At 47.3% G+C, this 19,967-nt stretch overlaps 1 protein-coding gene across 1 annotated transcript in view; it reads right to left on the bottom strand.

Moving 5' to 3' along the window:
- Clybl (citramalyl-CoA lyase) overlaps positions 1 to 19,734 on the bottom strand; it is a 197,973-nt gene extending 178,239 nt beyond the window's left edge. The window contains exon 1 of the mRNA XM_051195198.1: positions 19,655 to 19,734. Coding sequence (XP_051051155.1) covers positions 19,655 to 19,710 — 56 coding nt within the window. The 5' untranslated portion in view covers positions 19,711 to 19,734. The remainder of the gene's footprint in view (positions 1 to 19,654) is intronic.
- Between the last annotated feature and the right edge of the window lie 233 nt (positions 19,735 to 19,967).

Raw genomic sequence — 19,967 nt, forward strand, 5'->3', positions numbered from 1 at the left:
GTGCCTGCCACACTTAAAGGTCTATTTGTGAAGCTGATAACCTAAGACTGGAAACTCTGTTACAAAATGATGGCTGTCCAGGGCCTGAAGTTGAGGTTCACAAGCCTGTTGTGCCTTCCGACCGGCCCTCCATGCTTATAAAGGACGTTGTCCAATGTCTTAAAGCATGAGAGGCAACCAGTCCTCACTCCCCAGGCTGCTAATGGTCTCACATAAAATGAGCTTCCATGATTTTATTGCCACCCTGCTGTAACTTCACAGGTGACAGGCCACCAGGGAAAGAATAAGGACACGTCTTTAAGTTTCCCACTTGGTGTTTCAGATACACTGATGTGCTGCTGCACTTCTGGTTAATAAGAACGGGGCTCTGCCATGTGACTTGGGGAGACCAAAAATAAGTCAACAGGTCCCCTCTGGGGTTGGGGGGTGGGGGATTTTAATTCACTTCCTAAATGGATGGCTTTAAGCCGACAGAGCCACTGCGCCTTTGTATTTCCACTTAAATATATGGGTGGATATCAGCTGATCTTGCGTTTTTTGAGAAGTAATTAGAAGAAAACACTAACATGCACATTCCGACCACATAAGGCAGCTTTGTACCCACGCTCGCTACTCAAGAATTGCTGTAACTCACAGGGGTGATCATGGGAGCCTTGCAAGGGAGAAAAGGCCCCGGTGGGGTCTATAAACCTCCTGTTGTAATATGTGTACATTTATATGAAGTTTTAACAACACATGGCACACCAAACACAGTGCCAATGAGCCACTTTCAAAAGAAAACACCTCCCAGAAGCCTTCAGGACAAAGCTGAAACCAGAAAACGCACGAGATCTTGAGTTTGGGTGTGTCTAACTTTGTAGGCTATGACAGCCATTTCTGGTCAGAGGCCATTTAGCAACAACTTTCTCTGGGAAGGAAAAGGAAACCTGAAAATCATACAAAGTAAACATAAGTTTTCAACTTTCAGAAGCAGCTGGCAGGACACAGAGAGGGTCAGCTAGTAAAAGAACCTGCAGGCTCAGCTGACCGCCTGAGTTGGATGCCAACTATCCACAGTGGGGGTGGGGGAGAACATTGAGAGTGTCTTCTGATCGCCACACGTGTATGGTGCTAGGACACACCTGCAAACACGATCGTGAACACGCGCACGCACACACACACACACTTTGGTTTTTTTTTTGTTTGTTTGTTTGTTTTGTTTTGTTGTTTTTTTTTTTTGTTTTTGTTTTTTTGAGACAGGGTTTCTCTGTGTAGTCCTGGCTGTCCTGGAACTCACTCACAGACACACACTTTTAAGATAACATCTTTATTTCTAAGAAATGGCAAATACTTATTTTCTCAACATCTTTTAAAAATATAAACTAAAAGCTGCGTGTGGCATCACACATCTTTAATCCCAGCACTTGGGAGGCAGAGGCAGACAAATCTCTGTTAGTTCAAGGTCCGCCTGGTATACAAAGCAAGTCCCAGAATAGTTACTACTGTTACACAGAGAAACCCTGTCTCAAAAAACAACAACACTCCTTTAATTCCAACAGAGGAAGGCAGACCTCTGAGTTCGAGGCCAGCCTGGTCTACAAAGTAAGTTCTAGGAAAGCCAGGGCTACACAGAGAAACTCTGTCTAGGAACAAAACAAAACAGTCAAGTATGACATATTTGAACTAATTTTAAAACTTTAAAAATTTTCAGATTCAAATAAAACAAAATGCCACATAAATTACTTGTATATTTCTTAACACGCATATTCTTAAGCTTTCAAAACACAACACATTCTCTCACAGTTTTCCCCTCTTATGATCACAGATCTTCCAGCATCATTAGTCATGGCCTTAGAAGCGGTGAAAAGTAACCCAGCTGCCAAAAATTATTTACTTTGTAGCACAAACGACTAAGGATGTAACACCCACTAACTGACCTGCAGAGAAAAGGCAGGGTTAATTTATTCTGCCTGCCTGGGTTGTAGCTTCCATTAAAACAAGACTTGTTGCCATGTTTAACCCTTTCTTCACACATTTTTGAAAAAGAGATGAAAGAAAAAAAAATAGAGAAAAAGAGAAAAGGGCAAGAAGCCAACATTTTTGTGAATCCCACATTTGTTATTGCCTTTGAGCCTAAGATTAAAAAAAAAAAAGAATCATAAACCCTGTGTTTTGGTTAGGTTTTGGTGGTTAGTGGTGTTATGGACTTTGAGCTTTTTAGGCCCCGTGGTCCATCACTAAGCCACCCCCCCCCAGCCCACAATTAGTATTAGAATAAGGATCATTGCACTTACTATGTATTTTTTATGAACAGCACAGCTTCAGGGGCCGTTTGCCGCTCAGAAGCAACCAGCCCAACCGCAGAACCATGAGCAGAAAGTCCCAAGTCCTAACTGGATGATCCTTCTGGCTGAGCGACGACAGGGGCAGGCATATTAGTCCCCACTTATAGAAGCCCTTTGTAACTGCAGCCCAGGAATGTCATCTGTCTTGAATTATGTCCACCTGGGATTATGTCCCGATGACCAACACCGGCAGAACACTGGGACTTGAGAACTTCACTGCTTTGGTGATTGACATTTAAACTGTTTGAAGTTTCTAATTAAGGTCTCTTAACAAATCAACTACAGATGTAGGAAGCTAAGCATGCGGTTGTGCAGTATACAGAGATCCTAAAGCCACCTGAGAGGGGCAAACGACCAGAACCAGTTCGATGCAGTAGGCTCATTAGAGCCAAGAGCCTGCTGCCCCTGGTGCAATCACTGCTGTACCGGCTCATTTAGCTTTCCCAGAGCAGCACGTGTTGAGGTGCTGGAGCCCGCCCGGGGTGGGGGAGCCTCCCGTATATTAGGGGAATGTTCTAGAACTGAGCAACATCCCCAAACCCCTGGGTTTGTGAAAGCAAGATAGACGAGAAGGGACTGAAATGGCTTGGAAATACCACTTACAACTTGACGGGTCCCCATATCAGCTTGAAACAACCTCGGGGCACCTCCATGATGGGTTAATTGAGGTGGGGTAGCACCCATTCCTTGGGCTGGGGTCAGTTACTGAATAGCAAGGAGAAAGCCTCTCGCTGCTTCCTGACTAGCAACAAAATGACCAGCCATTTCACCACGCTTTCCCGCCAAAATGGGCGGCCCCCTCCAACAGTGACCCCAAACAAACGCTTCCTTCCCTATGTGGCTCCTTGTTGATTGCAGGGACGCAAAGCAAGGCTTCCAAATGAAGAGCCCGCCCTGCACTGCTGCCTGGCAGGAGCCCCGCACGGGACACACAAGCCTGATGAGCTTCACAGCCAAACCCTGCGCTAGTCATCCTGTCCTCCTAACTCCTGCGGCGGGACAAACAGTAGCTCTCCTTCCTCTTTGTCACCTTGAAGTCAGCTTCCAAGGGGATGCCCCCACATACCCTCTGAGAGTCATCCCCACCTCTGTGTTCCCACAGCAGTCTGAGCGTATCCCTGTTCATCTGGGCAGGCCGGTGAGAGAGTATCTTCTCCGGGTTAAAGGAGTAAGAAGTCTGGTCCACTGTGGTTGTCCCTATTTTCTGGGCTAAGAACCTGAACTGTAAGAAAAGAAAATGAGCTAGCATGCGCATTCATCTCTCTCTCTCTCTCTTTTTAAATTTAAAAAAGTGCATCTGTCTTTTCATGTGTGGGAGTGCTTTGCCTACATGTATGACTGTGCACACACGTGTGTGTAGTGCTTATGGAGGCCAGGAGGGGGTGTCAGATCCCCTGGGACTGTGGTGACACATAGTTGTGAAATGCCACGTGTGTGCTGGGAATTGAACCGGGTTCTCAACTGAGTTATCTCTCTTTCTTGAGTGTGCAATGTGTCTGCTGCATCAACATTTTACTGCTGGCTGCATTGTTTGTAATAGCCAGAACCTGGAAGCAACCTAGATGCCCCTCTCAAACTAAGAATGGGTAAAAAAAAAAAAAAAAAAAAATGTAATACATTTATACAGAGGAGTATTACTCACAAGAAAGAAAGAAAGAAAGAAAGAAAGAAAGACATGACATCTTGAAATTCACAGGCAAATGGATGGAACTAGAAGAAACCATCCTGAGGGAAGTAATCCAGACCCAGAAAGAAAAGCATGGTATGTACTCTCTCATAAGTGGATTTTAGACATAGAGCAAAGGATCACCAGCCTACAATCCACAACCTCAGAGAAGCTAGGAAACAAAGAGGACACTTGAAGAGACATACGCGTACCCCCACCCCCTAGGGGTAAAGGGACAAGATCTCCTGAGTAAAGTGTGAGCATGGAGAAAGGGAAAGGGAGTAAGAGAAACAGGAGGGGAGGGAGGAGGAGAACATGAGGGATCGGGGAAGAACAGAGGAGAGCAAGGAAAGAGACACCTGGATGGAGGGAGCCATTATGGACTTAACGAGAAAACTGGCACTAGGGAAATTCCCAGGAATCCACAAGTATGACCCCAACTAAGACGCTAAGCAATAGTGGAGAGGCTACCTTAAATGCCTTTCTCCCATAATGAGATTGATGACTACCCTATATGCCATCCTAGAGCCTTCATCCAGTAGCCGATGGAAGCAGAAGCAGACACCCCCAGCTAAACACTGGGCCAAACTCCTGGAATCCAGTTGCAGAGAGGGAGGAGTGATGAGCAAAGGGGTCAAGACCAGGCTGGAGAAACCCATAGAGACAGCTGACCTGAGCAATGAGGAGTTCATGGACCCCAGACTGATAGCTGGGAAACCAGCATAGGACAGACCCAGATTCCCTGAATGTTGGTGTCAGTTGGGGGGGGGGGTTTGGGCAGTCTGTGGGGCCTCTGGCAGTGGAACCAGTATTTATCCCTAGTGCATGAATGGTCTTTGGGAGCCCATTCCCTATGGAGGGATACTCTCTCAGCCTAGACACATGAGGGAGGCCTAGGCCCTGCTCCAAATGATGTGACAGACTTTGATGATCCCCCACGGAAGCCTCATCCTCCCTGAGGAGTAGATGGGGGGGTTGGTGGGGGGGAATGGGAGGACAGGGGGGACAGGTAACTGAGATTGGTATATAAAGTAACATTGTTTTTAATTTAAATAAAAATTAATTTTAAAGGAAGGAAGGAAGGGAGGGAGGGAGAGGGAGCTGGGATAGATATGTAAAATAAAAAAAATAAATAAAATAATAAAAAAAACTAATTTTAAAAAATTTTGCTGCTGGCTTCGTCATGATGAACTGCGATTTCAAAGTGTCAGTCAGAACAAGCCATTTCTTCTGTAAGTTACTATTGCCAGGGCATTTTGCTACGCCCACGCACGCCCTCATTCTCTCTCTCACACACACACACACATTCCCACAAATGTCCCCATTCACACATGCACACACACACACACTCATGCACACGCGCACACACGCGCGCCCCTCCCCACACCTGTCAGAGAGCAGCAAACAAAGAGTGGAAATATCTTACATGAGACCGTGTACCAAATACATAGCCTTCTGGTGTCTGGTAGAGAAGACACTGTTTTTCACCTGAATAGTTGCTTACGAGTAACCAGAGCCTGGGGCACAATCCTCCTCCCTGTTAGAAGTACGTATAAATGGGTGACCAAATACTACTGAGAAGCGGTCTGAAAACAGTTCTTCCTGTTGGTGTGTTCTGGAGTTGTTTGGTGACGAGCTGTCCTAGGAAGTAAACACCGGTCTCATTTTCCTGCACAATAAACTCTGAAACAGATTCTGCGAGAAAACAGTGTTGTCCGTAGAAAAATAACAGGTTTAAAAATTGCTTTAGGGAGAAAAACCACATCAAGCAAGAAGCCATATGGTTGCGAGGACGGAAAGATACATTCCTTATCCCTCATTAACAATAATCCTAGAAATATTAACATTTTCACTAATTCCTCCCCAGACAGGATGCCCATTAATAGCACGCACCTGGGTCAACAGTACTTTCCATCTCCCAAAGCATTCCGCGGGCTGGTGCCTGAGATCCCCATTTTTTCACACCTTAGGTGTCTGTGCAGCCTGAAAGCTGTAAATCCCTGCTTGGTACCCCGGTTGGTTGGCTGTGTGTGAGGGAGGCTGCAGCCACCAGGCCAGGCTCAGGCCAGGCTGGTCCACAGCAGCTCCACCCCAGTCCTGAGAGGGGACAGCTGTGTCAATACGATGTCCTGTCCTCAATGAGCTTACTGCCCAAATAACACCACACACACAGCGTGGGCCTATGAGGGGGCTCCTCAGAAGAAGCCACAGCTGGGATTCAAAACTAGGGGTGGACAAGGGCATCAGGAGTGGACACGGCCCCCACTGTGCCCTTCCCAGAAATCAAGAAGGCAAACTGACGAGGAGACAGTTCCAGGGGCCAGGGGCCAGTCTGTAAGCAGGAGGACCTAGTTCAGTCCCCAGTGCCCACGTGCTACCTGCAGTGGCATACACTCGCAGACAGGAGGCAGGTCCCTGGGGCTTGCAGGCCAGCAGGCTTTAGCCTGATTGGTGAGCTCCCGTCCACTGAGAGACTGTCTCAAAGGAAGTGAGTGGGCATTTCTGAGGATGACACCTGAAAGCGTGACACCTGCATACATGTGCATGTGTGCGAACGCACATGTGTAAAAATGGCAATCTCACAATGAAAGCGGACCCTGCTCCCCCATCTCTGCTCGGGTTTTGTGGAGTGCTGGGGCAGAGCTCACTCTGCCGCTGAGGAGCAGCCAGCTCATCCACAGCCATTGTTACTGCAACCTTCTAGACACTGAGTGGGCCCTGCCTTGAAGAGCAGAAGATCTGCTCCCTAGAAATTCTGGAACAGGAAGGCTGGAGACAGTGGCAAGGAGGTGCCTTAGGCCGCAGAGTCAGATTGGCCAGCTTGACCTCGGGGACACCTCGGTACTTGGGTGTGCTACATGAGACGCTTCTGAAAGACCTCCTGGCTGGACTGTGTAGACCAACAGTGTAGTCTGTACAGACCTCTCCTTTATTCTTTGGGAAACTCTTTGACAAAAGGAAGAATGCTGTGAAATCTGAAAACAGCCCTGGCCTGTGTTCAAGAACTCAAGCCAAGAAAGAAACTTCAGATTTGACATCTTAAATTACCAGGAATGTTTAGACAAATCTATAATCTAGGAAAACATACAGACACCCACACTCATACGCAGACCTTCTCACATCCAACCAATAATTAGAAGCAAATTCGACTTGCTGCGGCCATGCAGTGAGGTGTGCATTCAAGATCTCTTTCCTCCGTCGGTGGCGCCCTTCCCGTGCCAGACCCCGTACCAGACCCAGGTAGGAAGGGCTGAACCCTGAGTCTCCGGTGTTCGCAGAGGAGAGTGAAGTGGGCTGCCAAGGGAAGCGGTGGGGGGTGGGAGGTGAGGGACTTCCCCCATGGGTGCAGCTTTTATGCCGGTGTCTGGTTTCCTTTTGTGTATCAACACTTTGTTGATTTTTAATCACGGTTTATCCGCTTATTTATTTATTTTACCATATGGGTGTTTTGCCTGCATGTATGTCTGGGTACCACAGGCATGCCAGGTACCTCGTGCCCACAGAGGCCAGTAGAGGGCATCAGTTTTTCTGGAACTGAAGTTACAGATGGTTGTGAACCACCGTATAGGCGCTGGGAATCGAACCCAAGTCCTCTGGAAGAACAGCCAGTACTTTTAAACACTGAGACAGGGTCTCTCTATGTAGTCCTGGCTGTCCTGGGACTCACTCTGTAGACCAGGCTGGCCTCAAACTCACGGAGATCCGCCTGCCTCTGCCTCCCGAGTGCTGGGATTAAAGGCGTGCGCCACCAACGCCCAGCTGAGAAGGAGAATTTTTAAAGGGTGCACATATAAAGAGGGGAAAGCTTCTACACGTCCGCAGTAATAGCACTTCTGTCACCAGAACACTCAGGAGACCCTGATGTTCTTGCCTCGCCTGGGTAGACCCTGGTGATCCAAACTCACACCCTAAACCTCTAGCCCGAGGATGATGTGGGCCAGGGGTTACCACGGAGCTCTCTCTGTGAAAGATCTCTTGACTGGCTGCAGCTTTGCCTATAAGACCCTCACACACGGCGGGGGTGAGGGTGGTGGGGAGTGTCTACATCTCCAACACCAGCACTCTGCGGTCAACAACTTGGTGGGTTGTTGACTGCGGGACCCAGAACAGGTATGGTCTATGACGGCACTGTGGGCCAGCTTGGGGGCACCAGGAGAGCAAGGAAGGCAGACAGGACAGAGGACAAAGGGAGTAGGAAGAGAAAAAAAGAAAATCAAGTATCTAGGGACTCAGAGATGGCTTCGGTGGTCAACAACACTTGCAGAGGACCCAGAGTCCATTCCTAGCCCATTTTTGGCCACGCACAACTGTCTGTAACTCCTGTTCCAGGGGTATCTGGCACTCTCTTCTGGCCTCCATGGGCACTGCATGCCCAGGGTATACAGACATACACCAGGACTCATACACATAAAATTATTATTATTATTATTATTATTATTATTATTTTGGTTTTTCAAGACAGGGATTCTCTGTATTTGGAACCTGTCCTGGAACTCGCTCTTGTAGCCCAGGCTGGGTCTTGAACTCACAGAGATCTGCCTGCCTCTGCCTCCCAAGTGCTGGGATTAAAGGCATGCACTACAATACCCAACAAATAAATGAACCTCAAAAAAAGTAAAATCTTGGCGCTCTAGAGATGGCTCAGAGGTTAAGAGCACTGGATGCTCTTCCAGAGGTTCTGAGTTCAATTCCCAGCAACCACGTGGTGGCTCACAATCATCTGTAATGAGATCTGGTGTCTTCTGCTGGTGTGCAGGAATACATGCAGGCAGAATACTGTATACATAATAAATAAATGTTTAAAATAAATAAAATAAAAAAATAAAACCAGCGAGGTCTACATAATTCCAGGATGGCCAGGGTTACATAATGAGACCCTGTTTCCAAATAATAATAATAATAATAATAATAATAACTACTTGTAAGACAACCATATCTATTTTCCCAAGTCCAAACCTTGAAGATCAGCATGAAACTTGGGAAACCCATGTCTCTTTTCTTCTTCCCTTCCTCCCCCTACTTTTTCATTTTGTGTGTGGTATGTGTAGATGAATGTGTGCACATTCGTGTGTGTGTGTGCACATGTGTGTGTGTGTGTGTGCACATGTGTGTGCAGACCGAGGTCAGTACCAGACGTCTTTCCTCAATCACTCTCCCCCTCCCTCCTCCGTTCCTTTCCGCGTGTATAATTTTAATTAATTCTTTGAAAATTTCAATCAATGTATTTTTATAATATCCACCCTCCACCCCTCCCCCACTCCCCCTATACCCAGCCCCCACCTCCACGCGCACTACACTTTTAAGACTTATTTATTTGGTCCTGTGGATGCGAGTATGCCGCGGCCTGTCCATGGAGGGTGGGGCCCATTCTTCCCTTGTACCCATTGCCGCCCTGTGGACGCTGCCTTCTCCTGCCCTCACCCCCATCTCCCCCGTGAGATGCTGGGGCTACATAGGTTTGAGCTGTACCTAGCATTTTTATTATCTTATTACGTTTGTTTGTCTGTTGTTTTGAGACAGGATGTCTCTGTATATCCTTGGTTGTTCTGGAACTCACTCTGGAGACCAGGCTGGCCTTGAACTCAGAGAGTTTCCTCAGCCTCCCAAGTACTGGGATTAAGGCCGTGTGCCACCACACCCTGATATTATTATTATTATTATTATTATTATTATTATTATTATTATTTTCAAACTCTGCCCAAATTGAGTTCAGCTGGACCAAAATAAGACAGGGCTCAAAGGACCATTGTGAATTTCTAAATTTCTGAATTCTCCAAGGCTCTTTTACTGAAGGGCAGTAATTCCTTCCTTCTTTTTCTTCTATCAGTATCTCCTCCTGTCTCCCCAGGGTCTCAGGTAGCCCAGGCTAGCTTCAAATTCACTATTTAGCTAAGCATGAGAACTTCTGTTTCCTCCACTGAGATGCAACACCATGCTGGGTTTCCACAGCGCGGGAGATCAAACCCGCCCATTCCAACTCAGCCATTCCTTCCACAACAATAGAAGAACGTCGGGTTTTGTAGTTTCGGGGGCTTTAAACGCAACAGAATAAGCAAGGCACATCCCTAATGTTGTGAATGTTTGTGGCCTGGAAGGTCAAACGGACAATCCAGAAATGAACACCTGTCTCTGGGGGAGGCAGGGTAGGGAGAAGGTACACAGGCAGCTGCTGGGGATGCAGGGCTGCGGGGCTGAAGGAGAGAAATGGCCCAGGCTGGCACAGCGGGGCAGCCCGGCGCAGGGAGAGCCAAGGTCAAGGGGAGTGCAGAGCGACTTCAGTCTCTTAAGGCTTAAGATGTGAGCGGACCATTCACAGGGCAGTGTAGACTTATTCCCCTCCCCTCCGCGTGCCTTTCATTTGTCTTAGAGAACGAACAGAAAAGCCCTTCCCTATCTTTAAGAAAAAAGCAGCGGGTTTGCGAGGGCGCGGCCCAGCACTGCAGAGATCCCTACATCTCCCGTTGCTAGAGCGCCCTCCAGTGTCGCAGGGATGAGCTACACTTGGCATGGGGGCTGGGAACCTTTTTTTTTTTTTTTTTTTTTTTTTTTTAATGTTAAACTTTTAATTTGGACCCAAGTCAGCCTTCTCACGAAGGCCAGTGTGAGCTTAGATAAGACGAGAGACGTTTACACGCCTTTACACAAGCCTCCGTTCTTTCTAACCAAAGCAACAAAAGCGTGTCTGTGGCAACGTTTTAATGACCCACATACATTTTAAAACATTTCAAAGTTCTACAGAGGAGCCCGTATTAAAGGGAGAAAGGGCCATTTTTAGAAATATAGAACCGTTTTGTCTTGTTTATTTTCTGGGATAGCACCTCACGCGGCCCAAGCTTGCCTCAAGCTCACCCTGTAGCTAGGTTGATCTCGAACTCCTGACCCTCCTGCTTCCCCACGATGGGAGTGCAGATGCTTGGTGCCTTGAATAGAACTGTGAGTTAAGTAGAAAATGCACTCTCCAACTAAACTGTGACTTGAGCTGTAACTTGGCTGGGCAGGTAACGGGATTTACTGCCAAGCCTGAGGACCTGAGCCCAAAGCCCCACCCACCCACATGAGAGACAGAGCCAACTTCCTGCAAAGTATCCTCTAATCTCCACACAAGTGCTTCAGTGTAGGTGTTCAGGTACCACACACACACACACTCAAAGACACACATACAGACGCACCACAAACACATATACATACTACCACACACATATAAATACACACAACACACAGACATAGACATATATGTACACAGACACACACAGATACATATAGACACATACACACACACCATATCACACACACACACACACACACACACACACACTAAAATTTTGAAAACCCGTCACAATGCTCGGTACACAAACACGCTTGCCTCTGAGCCTGATGGCCTGAGTCCAATGCCTAGACCGTACATGTTGGGAAGAGAGGACCAACTCCAAAGGGTTGACCTCTGACCTCTACATCTGAACTCTGCCATCAGCACCCATACACATGCACTCACACAGATACATGCAAATAAATAAGAATTGTAATTTGCCAGGTGTGGTTGGTGTACAACTTTAATCTCAGCACGTGGTTAGTACGGGATCTCTGTGAGTTTGAGGCCAGCCTGGTCTACAGGCCAGCCAGAGCTACACTGTGAGACCTTGCCTCAAAAACAAAAACAAACAAAAGAATTGCAACTTTTAGAAAGTGGATAAATTAAATGAGGCTCTGGATGGGGGTGGGGGTAGTAGGATAATTAAGTGGAAAACAACTGTTGTCATTTAAAATCTCCAGTATCAGAAAGTTCTGTAAATGAATATCTGAAGCGCTTGAAGACACCAGCCAGTCCCTGCAGCATGCAGAGTGTTGGGGATTGTGTCCAGGGCTTCATATGTGTGAGGCAAGCACTCTTCCAACTGAGCTACATCCCCAGTCCACCCCCCCCCCACCTTCTTTTATAACTCTCAGTCATGAGTATAGTCCCATAATATAGCAGCAACAATCCATTCATGGGGCAGAACCATCATGTCTTAATTTCCTCCTAACGGTCCTACTCTTAACACACTTGCTTTGGGGAGCTCATCCCCAACACACAATTTTGAGGGACACATTCAAACCACAGCAACAAGCTATAGAAACAACACGAAATAAATCAAAGTTGTTTGAATGGCAGTGGATTTATACTCATACCCAAGTGACCTATATGAAAACACAAATACCATTTCCTCCATAATATCTTTATTACCTAATAAAATTCTAAACTTAACCTGTTGAGAACAAAAAGAAAGTTTAAAAAAAAAAAAAACAAAAACAAGCTAGCTATGCCTAACACATCACAGCTGCTTTTAGTGTCAGCAAAAGGGTTTTGTTTTATAATTAGCAACTCTTTTCCCCTTAGTAAAATCCATCAGGCAAAACAAAAGCCCCTCCCCAAGGAGCCCAGCATACTAGTTTTCTCTCTGCATCTTCTAAACCCATGTTCCTGGTCTGGTGTGGTAGTGCACAGATCTTGGGAGGCAGAAGCAGGCTAGTCTCTGTGAATTCAGGGTCAGACTGGGCTACTTAGTGACTTCCAGGCCAGCCAGAGTTACACACTAAGACCCTGTCTCAAAAACTAAATAAATAATTAAAATAAAATGCATAAACTTACAAATATTACAGCAATGTGTTACTGAGTTTGTAACACACGCCCACACTTAACACGATGGCATACGGACAGATACATAGGAGTCATTGGAACATGGTTGTGTGAGGTTTCTGAATGCTTGTGAGAAAACTCCAAAACAAGAGTCCTGTCCTCAGTGTCTTCAAAACACAGAATTGTTCCTGGGATGTGAGCAGATAGGATAGGAGTGAGTTTACTTAAGATTACCAGTTATAACCAGTTATTGTTTTTTTTACATGGAAAAACATGTGTGACTACGCTAAAAGTATAAAATTGTCTGATGCTCTGAATAAAGCTGGCTGTCTGCTGAGACTCCAGTCAGCCTCACCCATCAGCCCCACTCTCCCGGGATCCCACCGCTTCTGAAGTTGTGAACAACAAGTAACATAGTAACATTTCTGTATCTCCTTGAATGAAGTCTTATGAGTCAAAAGTGGATTGGATCCATGAAGATGTAAATGGTAACACATTTACCAGCACATGACCACCTATGGAAAAAAAGTTCTGATGCATTCTGCAGCAAGGGTAAGGCTTCCAAGTGTCACGCTAAGTAAAGGAAGTCACAAACAAAGGGGCAGGCACTGCACAAATGCATCCAGATTGGACAAAACCAGGCAGTCGTCACTCAGCAGGGACACAGAAAAGGTGTGAAAAAGCAGGGCTGACTGCACATTAGCAACATAACTATAAACTCTACATTCAGAATGGCTAAACCGGAAAACCGTATATGCACACATGTGTGCACAGGTCCCCATCTTTTAAAGTGACTTATTTTTACCTTATGTTTATAAGTGTTTTGCCTTTTATTTTTTACGTACACAGTGTTCTGCCTGCAGGCCAGAAGAGGGCGCCACATCTCATTATAAATGCTTGTGAGCTACCTGTGGTTGCTGGGAACTGAACTCAGGACCTCTGGAAGAATAGCCAGCAGATGGCGTTTAACCTCCGAGCCATCTCTCCAGCCCCCAAGAATCAAGATTCTTAAGATGTTAATTCCTCCAGCTTACTGTACCGACTCAGTGTAATACTGACCAAATCCAATCAGGTTAATTCATGGTATTAACAAAAGAATTCTGGTTCCTGTAGAAAAACGAAGGACCCAGAAGAGCCATCACAAGAACCATTCAAGACAGTCTAAGGAGAGCATGGTGTCGGCTAAACGACAGCATAGTCAAATAATGGGATAGAGCCAGGAAAGAACTTACCAGATGCCACCAACTGATGGTGGATGAAGGAGCAAGGATGGTCCTCAACAAACTGGCTAGTACAAGTGACACATAATACTGTTCAGCTTCCAAAACAAAGGACAGGGGAGGGGGACCTCTCATGATCCACACAGGATAAGCCGGACTTATCAAAATTAGAACGTTTTTCTCTTTGAAATGCACTCTTAAGAGAATGCTGAGAAAAAGCACAGTATGGAGAAAGTACTTCCAAAACACAAATCTGATGAAGGCCCTGTAGCTGATACACCAACACCGTGTAAACTCAACAGCAAGCAGACAGCCTGTAGGACAGGACTGGCCCAACGGCGTCCTTCTACCCAGGCTCACTCAACTTTGTGGGGGGGGGGAGGATCCCGACACACAACAAATCCACTCTCCTGCAGACCCACCTAGATGTCCTTTAACTCGACTGATGTTTTCCAGCCGGAGTGGGTGAGCACCAGATCCCACATATTTCGGGCTCAATCCCTCATGGCTTCCCCTACTTCAGACACAAACAAAAGCTGTGGGGGTTTGTCTTGCATTTCGACTGTTGGGCCATACATCAGGGGTTCCTGAGGCTCTGCTCTTTAGATTTGATTCATTCGCTACGACAGAGCTCTTGGAAACTGGCTACCATGAGACATTCCAAAGGATACAGATGAACAGCCAGATGGAAGGAGGCACAGGGCAGGGTGTGGGGGAGGGGCAGGAGCTTCTATGCCCTCTTTAAGTACATCTCCCTCCAGAAAGCCGCATGTGTTCAGCAGTCTGGATGCTCTCCAAACCCTGTCCTCTTGGATTTTGATGGAAGCATCTTTTGCACAGACATGATTGATTGCCTCATTGGTTACTTGGAATCAACTCAATCTTCATTCCCAACTCCTCGCCCCCCGGAGGTTGGGGGTGACACATTCCCCCTGGGCTTTAGTTAGTGTTTCAGTTATGTTTTATACTGCAGTGATAAAATACCATAACCAAAAGCAACTTGGGGAGGAAAGGGTTATTTCCACTTACAACCGTCACTGAGGGAAATCAAGGCAGGGATTGCGGCAGAGGCCATGGAGGGGAGGTGTGCCGCTTGCTGGCTTGCTGGCTTGCTCCCCTGGATTGTTCAGATAGCTTTCCTTTTTGTGTTTGTTCGTTTGTTTGTTTGAGACAGGATTTCTTGTGTAGCTTTGGAGGCTGCCCTGGAACTCACTCTGTTGACTCAGAGATCTGCCTGCCTCTGCCTCCCAAGTGCCGGGATTAAAGGTGTGCGCCACCACCCAGCCAGACAGTATCCTTCCTTCCTTCCTTCCTTCTTTTCTTTGTTTTGCTTTGTTTTTCAAGACAGGATTTCTCTGTGTAGCTTTGGAGCCTATCCTGGTACTCACTCTGTAGCCCAGGCTGGCCTCGAACTCACAAAGATCCACCTGCCTCTGCCTCCCGAGTGCACCACCACCGCCTGGCTTTCTTCCTTTCTTTTTTTAATATTTATTTATTGCATGCACACCTGAAGGCCAGAAAAGGGCACCAGGTCTCATTATAGATGATTGGGAGCCACCATATGGTTGCTGGGAATTGAACTCAGGACCTCTGGAAGAGCATTCAGTGCTCTTAACCTCTGAGCCATCTCTCCAGCCCCCAGACAGCTTTCTTATGCAACTCAGGACCACCTGCCCAGTGTGACACTACCCAAGACACATCAATTGTTAGTTAAGAAATACCCACAGGCTTGCCCACAGGCCAACCTTGTAGAAACAATTGTGGTTCCCTCTTCTCAAAAAACATCTAGCTATGTCGAGTTCATAAAACACTTGCCAGCACAGGCCCAGTTTAAAGTTCAAGGTCTCCAATCATACTGGGTTTGCTGAGCAGGTCCACATCCTGAAGCCCCCAGACACTCAAGTAACTCTAGAGAGTCCAGTGGCTTAGGGCTCTGTTCCAGGAAACAGGGACTGAAACCAAATACACATTTCTTATTATATATCACAGAATCACATACAACCCAGTTCAGAAATCGGCAAAGTGGTTGGGACAATTTACAAAGAATATTCACAGATGGCAAATCGGCATTTGGAAGGTTGCACAAAAACCTGACCCCATTGACATGCCTCCTCCAAATAGGCCACACCCCCTAACCTTCCTGGAATTGATCCATGGACTAGGAATCACGCATTCAAACATATGAGCTTATGGGGTCCACTATCATCCAAACCATCACAACATCGTTTGAGGAGATTTCAAGTTCAATCAAACTGGAAACAAGATGCTACAACTACACACCCATTAGAGGAGCCGAACACTCTTTAACCAACAAAGACAAACATTGGGTTTGCAAAGCAACAGGACTCTCATACACTCATAAAACAGTGCGGCTACCACGGCATTTTCTTATATAGCTAAACACAACCTTCTCAAACAATTCAACAGTCACATTCCTAGGCAATTATGTCTATATATAAACCTGCACACTAGACTATGGCTGCTCTTCCCCTGCGTCTTCCCCACTCAGTCCGACCTGTGTAAGTCCTGGTTACTGTCATGGTGAGAACCAGAGACTCTGGGGTTGCAAGCCAGGGATTTGCTCCTGGCCATAACACGACAGGCCCGGAGCCTCTATTACTGTCGGGTTCTAGCAGGTGAGCAAATTCCCCCAGGAGTCCCTGTCCCATTTATCCTCCAGTTTGGCTGAAGTGGGAGCAATATTCTCTGGTATTACACTGGGGGACAGACAGCTGGTTCTGCAAATCCAGATTGGCGACACAGAGCAACAAACTGGTCCTAAAGCTGGAGTCAGCGATGGTTTCCAGTCTGGCAGTCCCTCCTGCTCGGCTCAGCCCTGACCTTCAGATGATTTGCTTCTGGGTCCTGAGACCTCTCCCTTCCTGGGTGCACCTGCCCCCTTTATGCCTCTGATGGTGAGCTCACAGATGGTCCTTCTAAAGACCCTGCGTCCCTGTGAACCCCTCTCCTGGGCTCCAGTGCAGCATGCCCCTCAGGTGGCTCTGATCTGGAGATGCCTGTGGAGCAGGTATGGATGGGAACTCCATGCCCTGAGGATCTCTGAGCTACCAATGCTGGCTGGAAGTTGACCTGGTGCTGGGCAGAGGACTCTGTGCTCAGTGTCTTGAAGGCACAATGGGATGTGTACACGGAGCATCTGGTGACTTCTCCCAGATGTTCAGTACTTGGCTCCTAGAAGTGATGCTGATCCTAACCCCACCCAAACTTGTGTTTAACTAATTAAACTTTACTGCTTTTCCTTAAAAGCAAACAGCAACAACAACAAAACCTGTACACAAATATATAGTAAAGGTTTATGCACAACCAACAAAAACCAGAAGCAACCAAAACGTCCTTCAACAGCACAATGTAAAAATCAATAGCTATACAATGGAATATTACTTGGCAGTAAAAAGAAACGAGTTATTAAGCCAAGACAGACATAAAGGAATTGTACATGCATATTATTACGTAAAAGAATCCAACCTAGAAAGACCGTACACCATATGGTTTCAATTCTATGACATTTCAAATGAGATATATATGTTACATGGGCTTGACAACCGGACTTTCATCCCTGGAGCCTATGGAGGAAGAGGACAACTCCTGAAAGTTGTCCTCTGACCTCCATACATAAACATATACACACAATAAAGTAAGTGTAAAAACTAAATCATCTGTTGGGAAGAATGCAGACTCTGAAAAAGGCCCCCGACTATACGCAAATGCAGGAAAGAGCTCTGCCGAAAGGAAGGAAGAGAGAAAGAGAGAGAGAGAGAGAGAGAGAGAGAGAGAGAGAGAGAGGTGCTGACCTAATAATTCCAGAAATAAGTGGGCTCGCTAAGGCTGTAGGGAAAATGAGCACGGTCCTCCAGTGGACAGACTTCTTCCCAGTGAGTGTGATGACACAGCGAATGCTCGCTAGGATTGAACGGTTAAGTCAATGCAGGTGGACAGCAGGAGCCAGGTTTCTTAATACAGAAGTGGCCATTTACAAACAAGCCACGGGAAGTGGTTAGACTGGTCCCTGTAGTGATGCATTAGAGCTGGAGACATCTCAAGAACTCATGTGTGCTTTTATAAATGGTTACAGACAGTTCTACATAACAATTGTTTTGGTTTGATTTTTTTTTTTTTTTTCAAGACAGGGTTTCTCTGTGTAGCCCTGGCTGTCCTGGAACTCACTATGTAGACCAGACTGGCCTTGAACTCACAGATATCTGCTTGTCTTTGCCTCCCAAGTTGTGTGATTAAAGACATGTGTCACCACTGTCTAGCTTCTACATAACGTTTCTTATAGATTGTGCATGTGTGTATGTGTGTGTGTGGTATGTGTATGTGTACGTGTAATGTGTGTGTGGTATGTATGACGTGTATTGTGTAGTGTGTATTCATGGTGTATGTGTATGTGTGTGTGGTTTGTGATGTGTGTGTGGTGTATGTGTGATGGGTGTCTATGTGTGTAGTGTGTTTGTATGGTGTGTGCGTGTATGCGTGTGTGGCGTGCATGTGTGGTGTGTAGTCACATTTCCATCTATATTTCTTGGCTCTGTCAAGTGCGTTACATTCCCTTCCTTCAAAGGGGTAATTTATGCACATCCAGCATGGCCACAGTCAATAGCATGGATGACAAGATAATCTAGGAGGGTCTGGAGGCCTGCCCAGCAATGCTTCAGATACTCTAAAAGTAAGGAACCACCAGAAGTGGCCCGCTGGTCCAAAGTTAAGTTCAATCCAACAGGCCTGGCACATAGTATTTCATTAACTCTAGGGGGTGCACTGGGACCCACACTGATTTGACACAACTGGCTCAGTAAAGCCCAGCACCCTTGGTAGAGATGCAAATATGTGACATGGAGGTAAGTCAAAAGCATTTCACACTAAGCCCCAAGCCTACTGTGGTGACAAACCACAGTACTCCTGTCTCACCCCAGAAAAGGAACCTGTGTGCCGCCTGGAACAACTCCCTTAGCTGGCACTCCAGCTCCAGGAGTGAGTCCCCTGAGCCAGGGTGCTAAGACCATGTGGGTCCTGCCGTGGGTCAGGGGTGACCCACGATCCTTGGCTTCATCGCCCCACGGGACTTTGAGACAGTCATGTGAGCTCTCTGACCACCATAAACGGGACTCCTTCTTCAAACGGTGGCAAGGGAAACCCCAGGAGATGTCCAAGTGTCACGTCCTCAGATCTAGAGATGGGATTCCCTGACACACGGGGGTCCCTGACTGTGACAGTCTACTGAACTTTTACCAACTCGTGTTGCTATGTAGCCAAGCGTAACCTTGAACCTGCGTCCTCCTGCCTCTGCTTCCCAAGTTCTGAAATTCCTTTCAAATATTTACTCCAAAGCCCGTGAAAAGAGACTCCCCTTGTTGAATCAAAGAAAATTTCAAACTATATAAAACCCTTATGCTCTGTTCATCTACAAGAGAAGTCAGTGTTTTTCAAGAACCAACTTTGGCAAAAGCTCTTCGGGACCCTCAGTCATCTTTAGATGGGAAAGTGGGTACAGAGATCAGACATTTGGGAACCGCTGTGCTTCACTTAGGAACCGGGTGTGCTGTCGCCCAGGAGGCGAGCGTCCCTAGAAAGTCTACCGCCGCGGTTAAGTCCCGGCGGCCGACTGCCCTGCCAGTCGGCCCAGCAACGTTTGTACCCATTGACCGGGTCCATGCAAAGCCCTCCCGCTGGGAGGCAGCAGCCGCGGCAGCTGCAGCGACCTTGGCAGAGGTCAAGCGCGGAAGGCGCAGAGGCTGCGGGCTCGAGTGCCCGTGCAGGCCCAAGGGATCGCGCCTTCACCGCGCGGCGGGGACTGGGGACCTGAACTCACAGCCTGGGCAGCGCCGCCGCTCCGCGTACGGCGTTCCGCAGCACACACAGCGCCATCTTCCCGACGTGATCCGCCCCGCCCCGCCCCGCCCCCTGCCCCGCCCCGCCCCGCCCCCTGCCCCGCCCTTCTTCCCAGTGCCACACCCCGCCCCGCTGGCCACGCCCCTCCTCGGCCGGTCTATTGCCCCGGGCCCTCACTACCGAGTACCCCGGGCTTCCTCCTTTCTCAGCGCTCGCGTGGGGACGCGTTGGTGACCCAACCCGACTCTCACCGAGCTTCTGATGCGACTTGGGAAAACATGGGTTTCCCTAGG

Source organism: Phodopus roborovskii, unplaced genomic scaffold, assembly GCF_943737965.1.
Source record: "Phodopus roborovskii unplaced genomic scaffold, PHOROB, whole genome shotgun sequence".
NCBI lineage: Eukaryota > Metazoa > Chordata > Mammalia > Rodentia > Cricetidae > Phodopus > Phodopus roborovskii.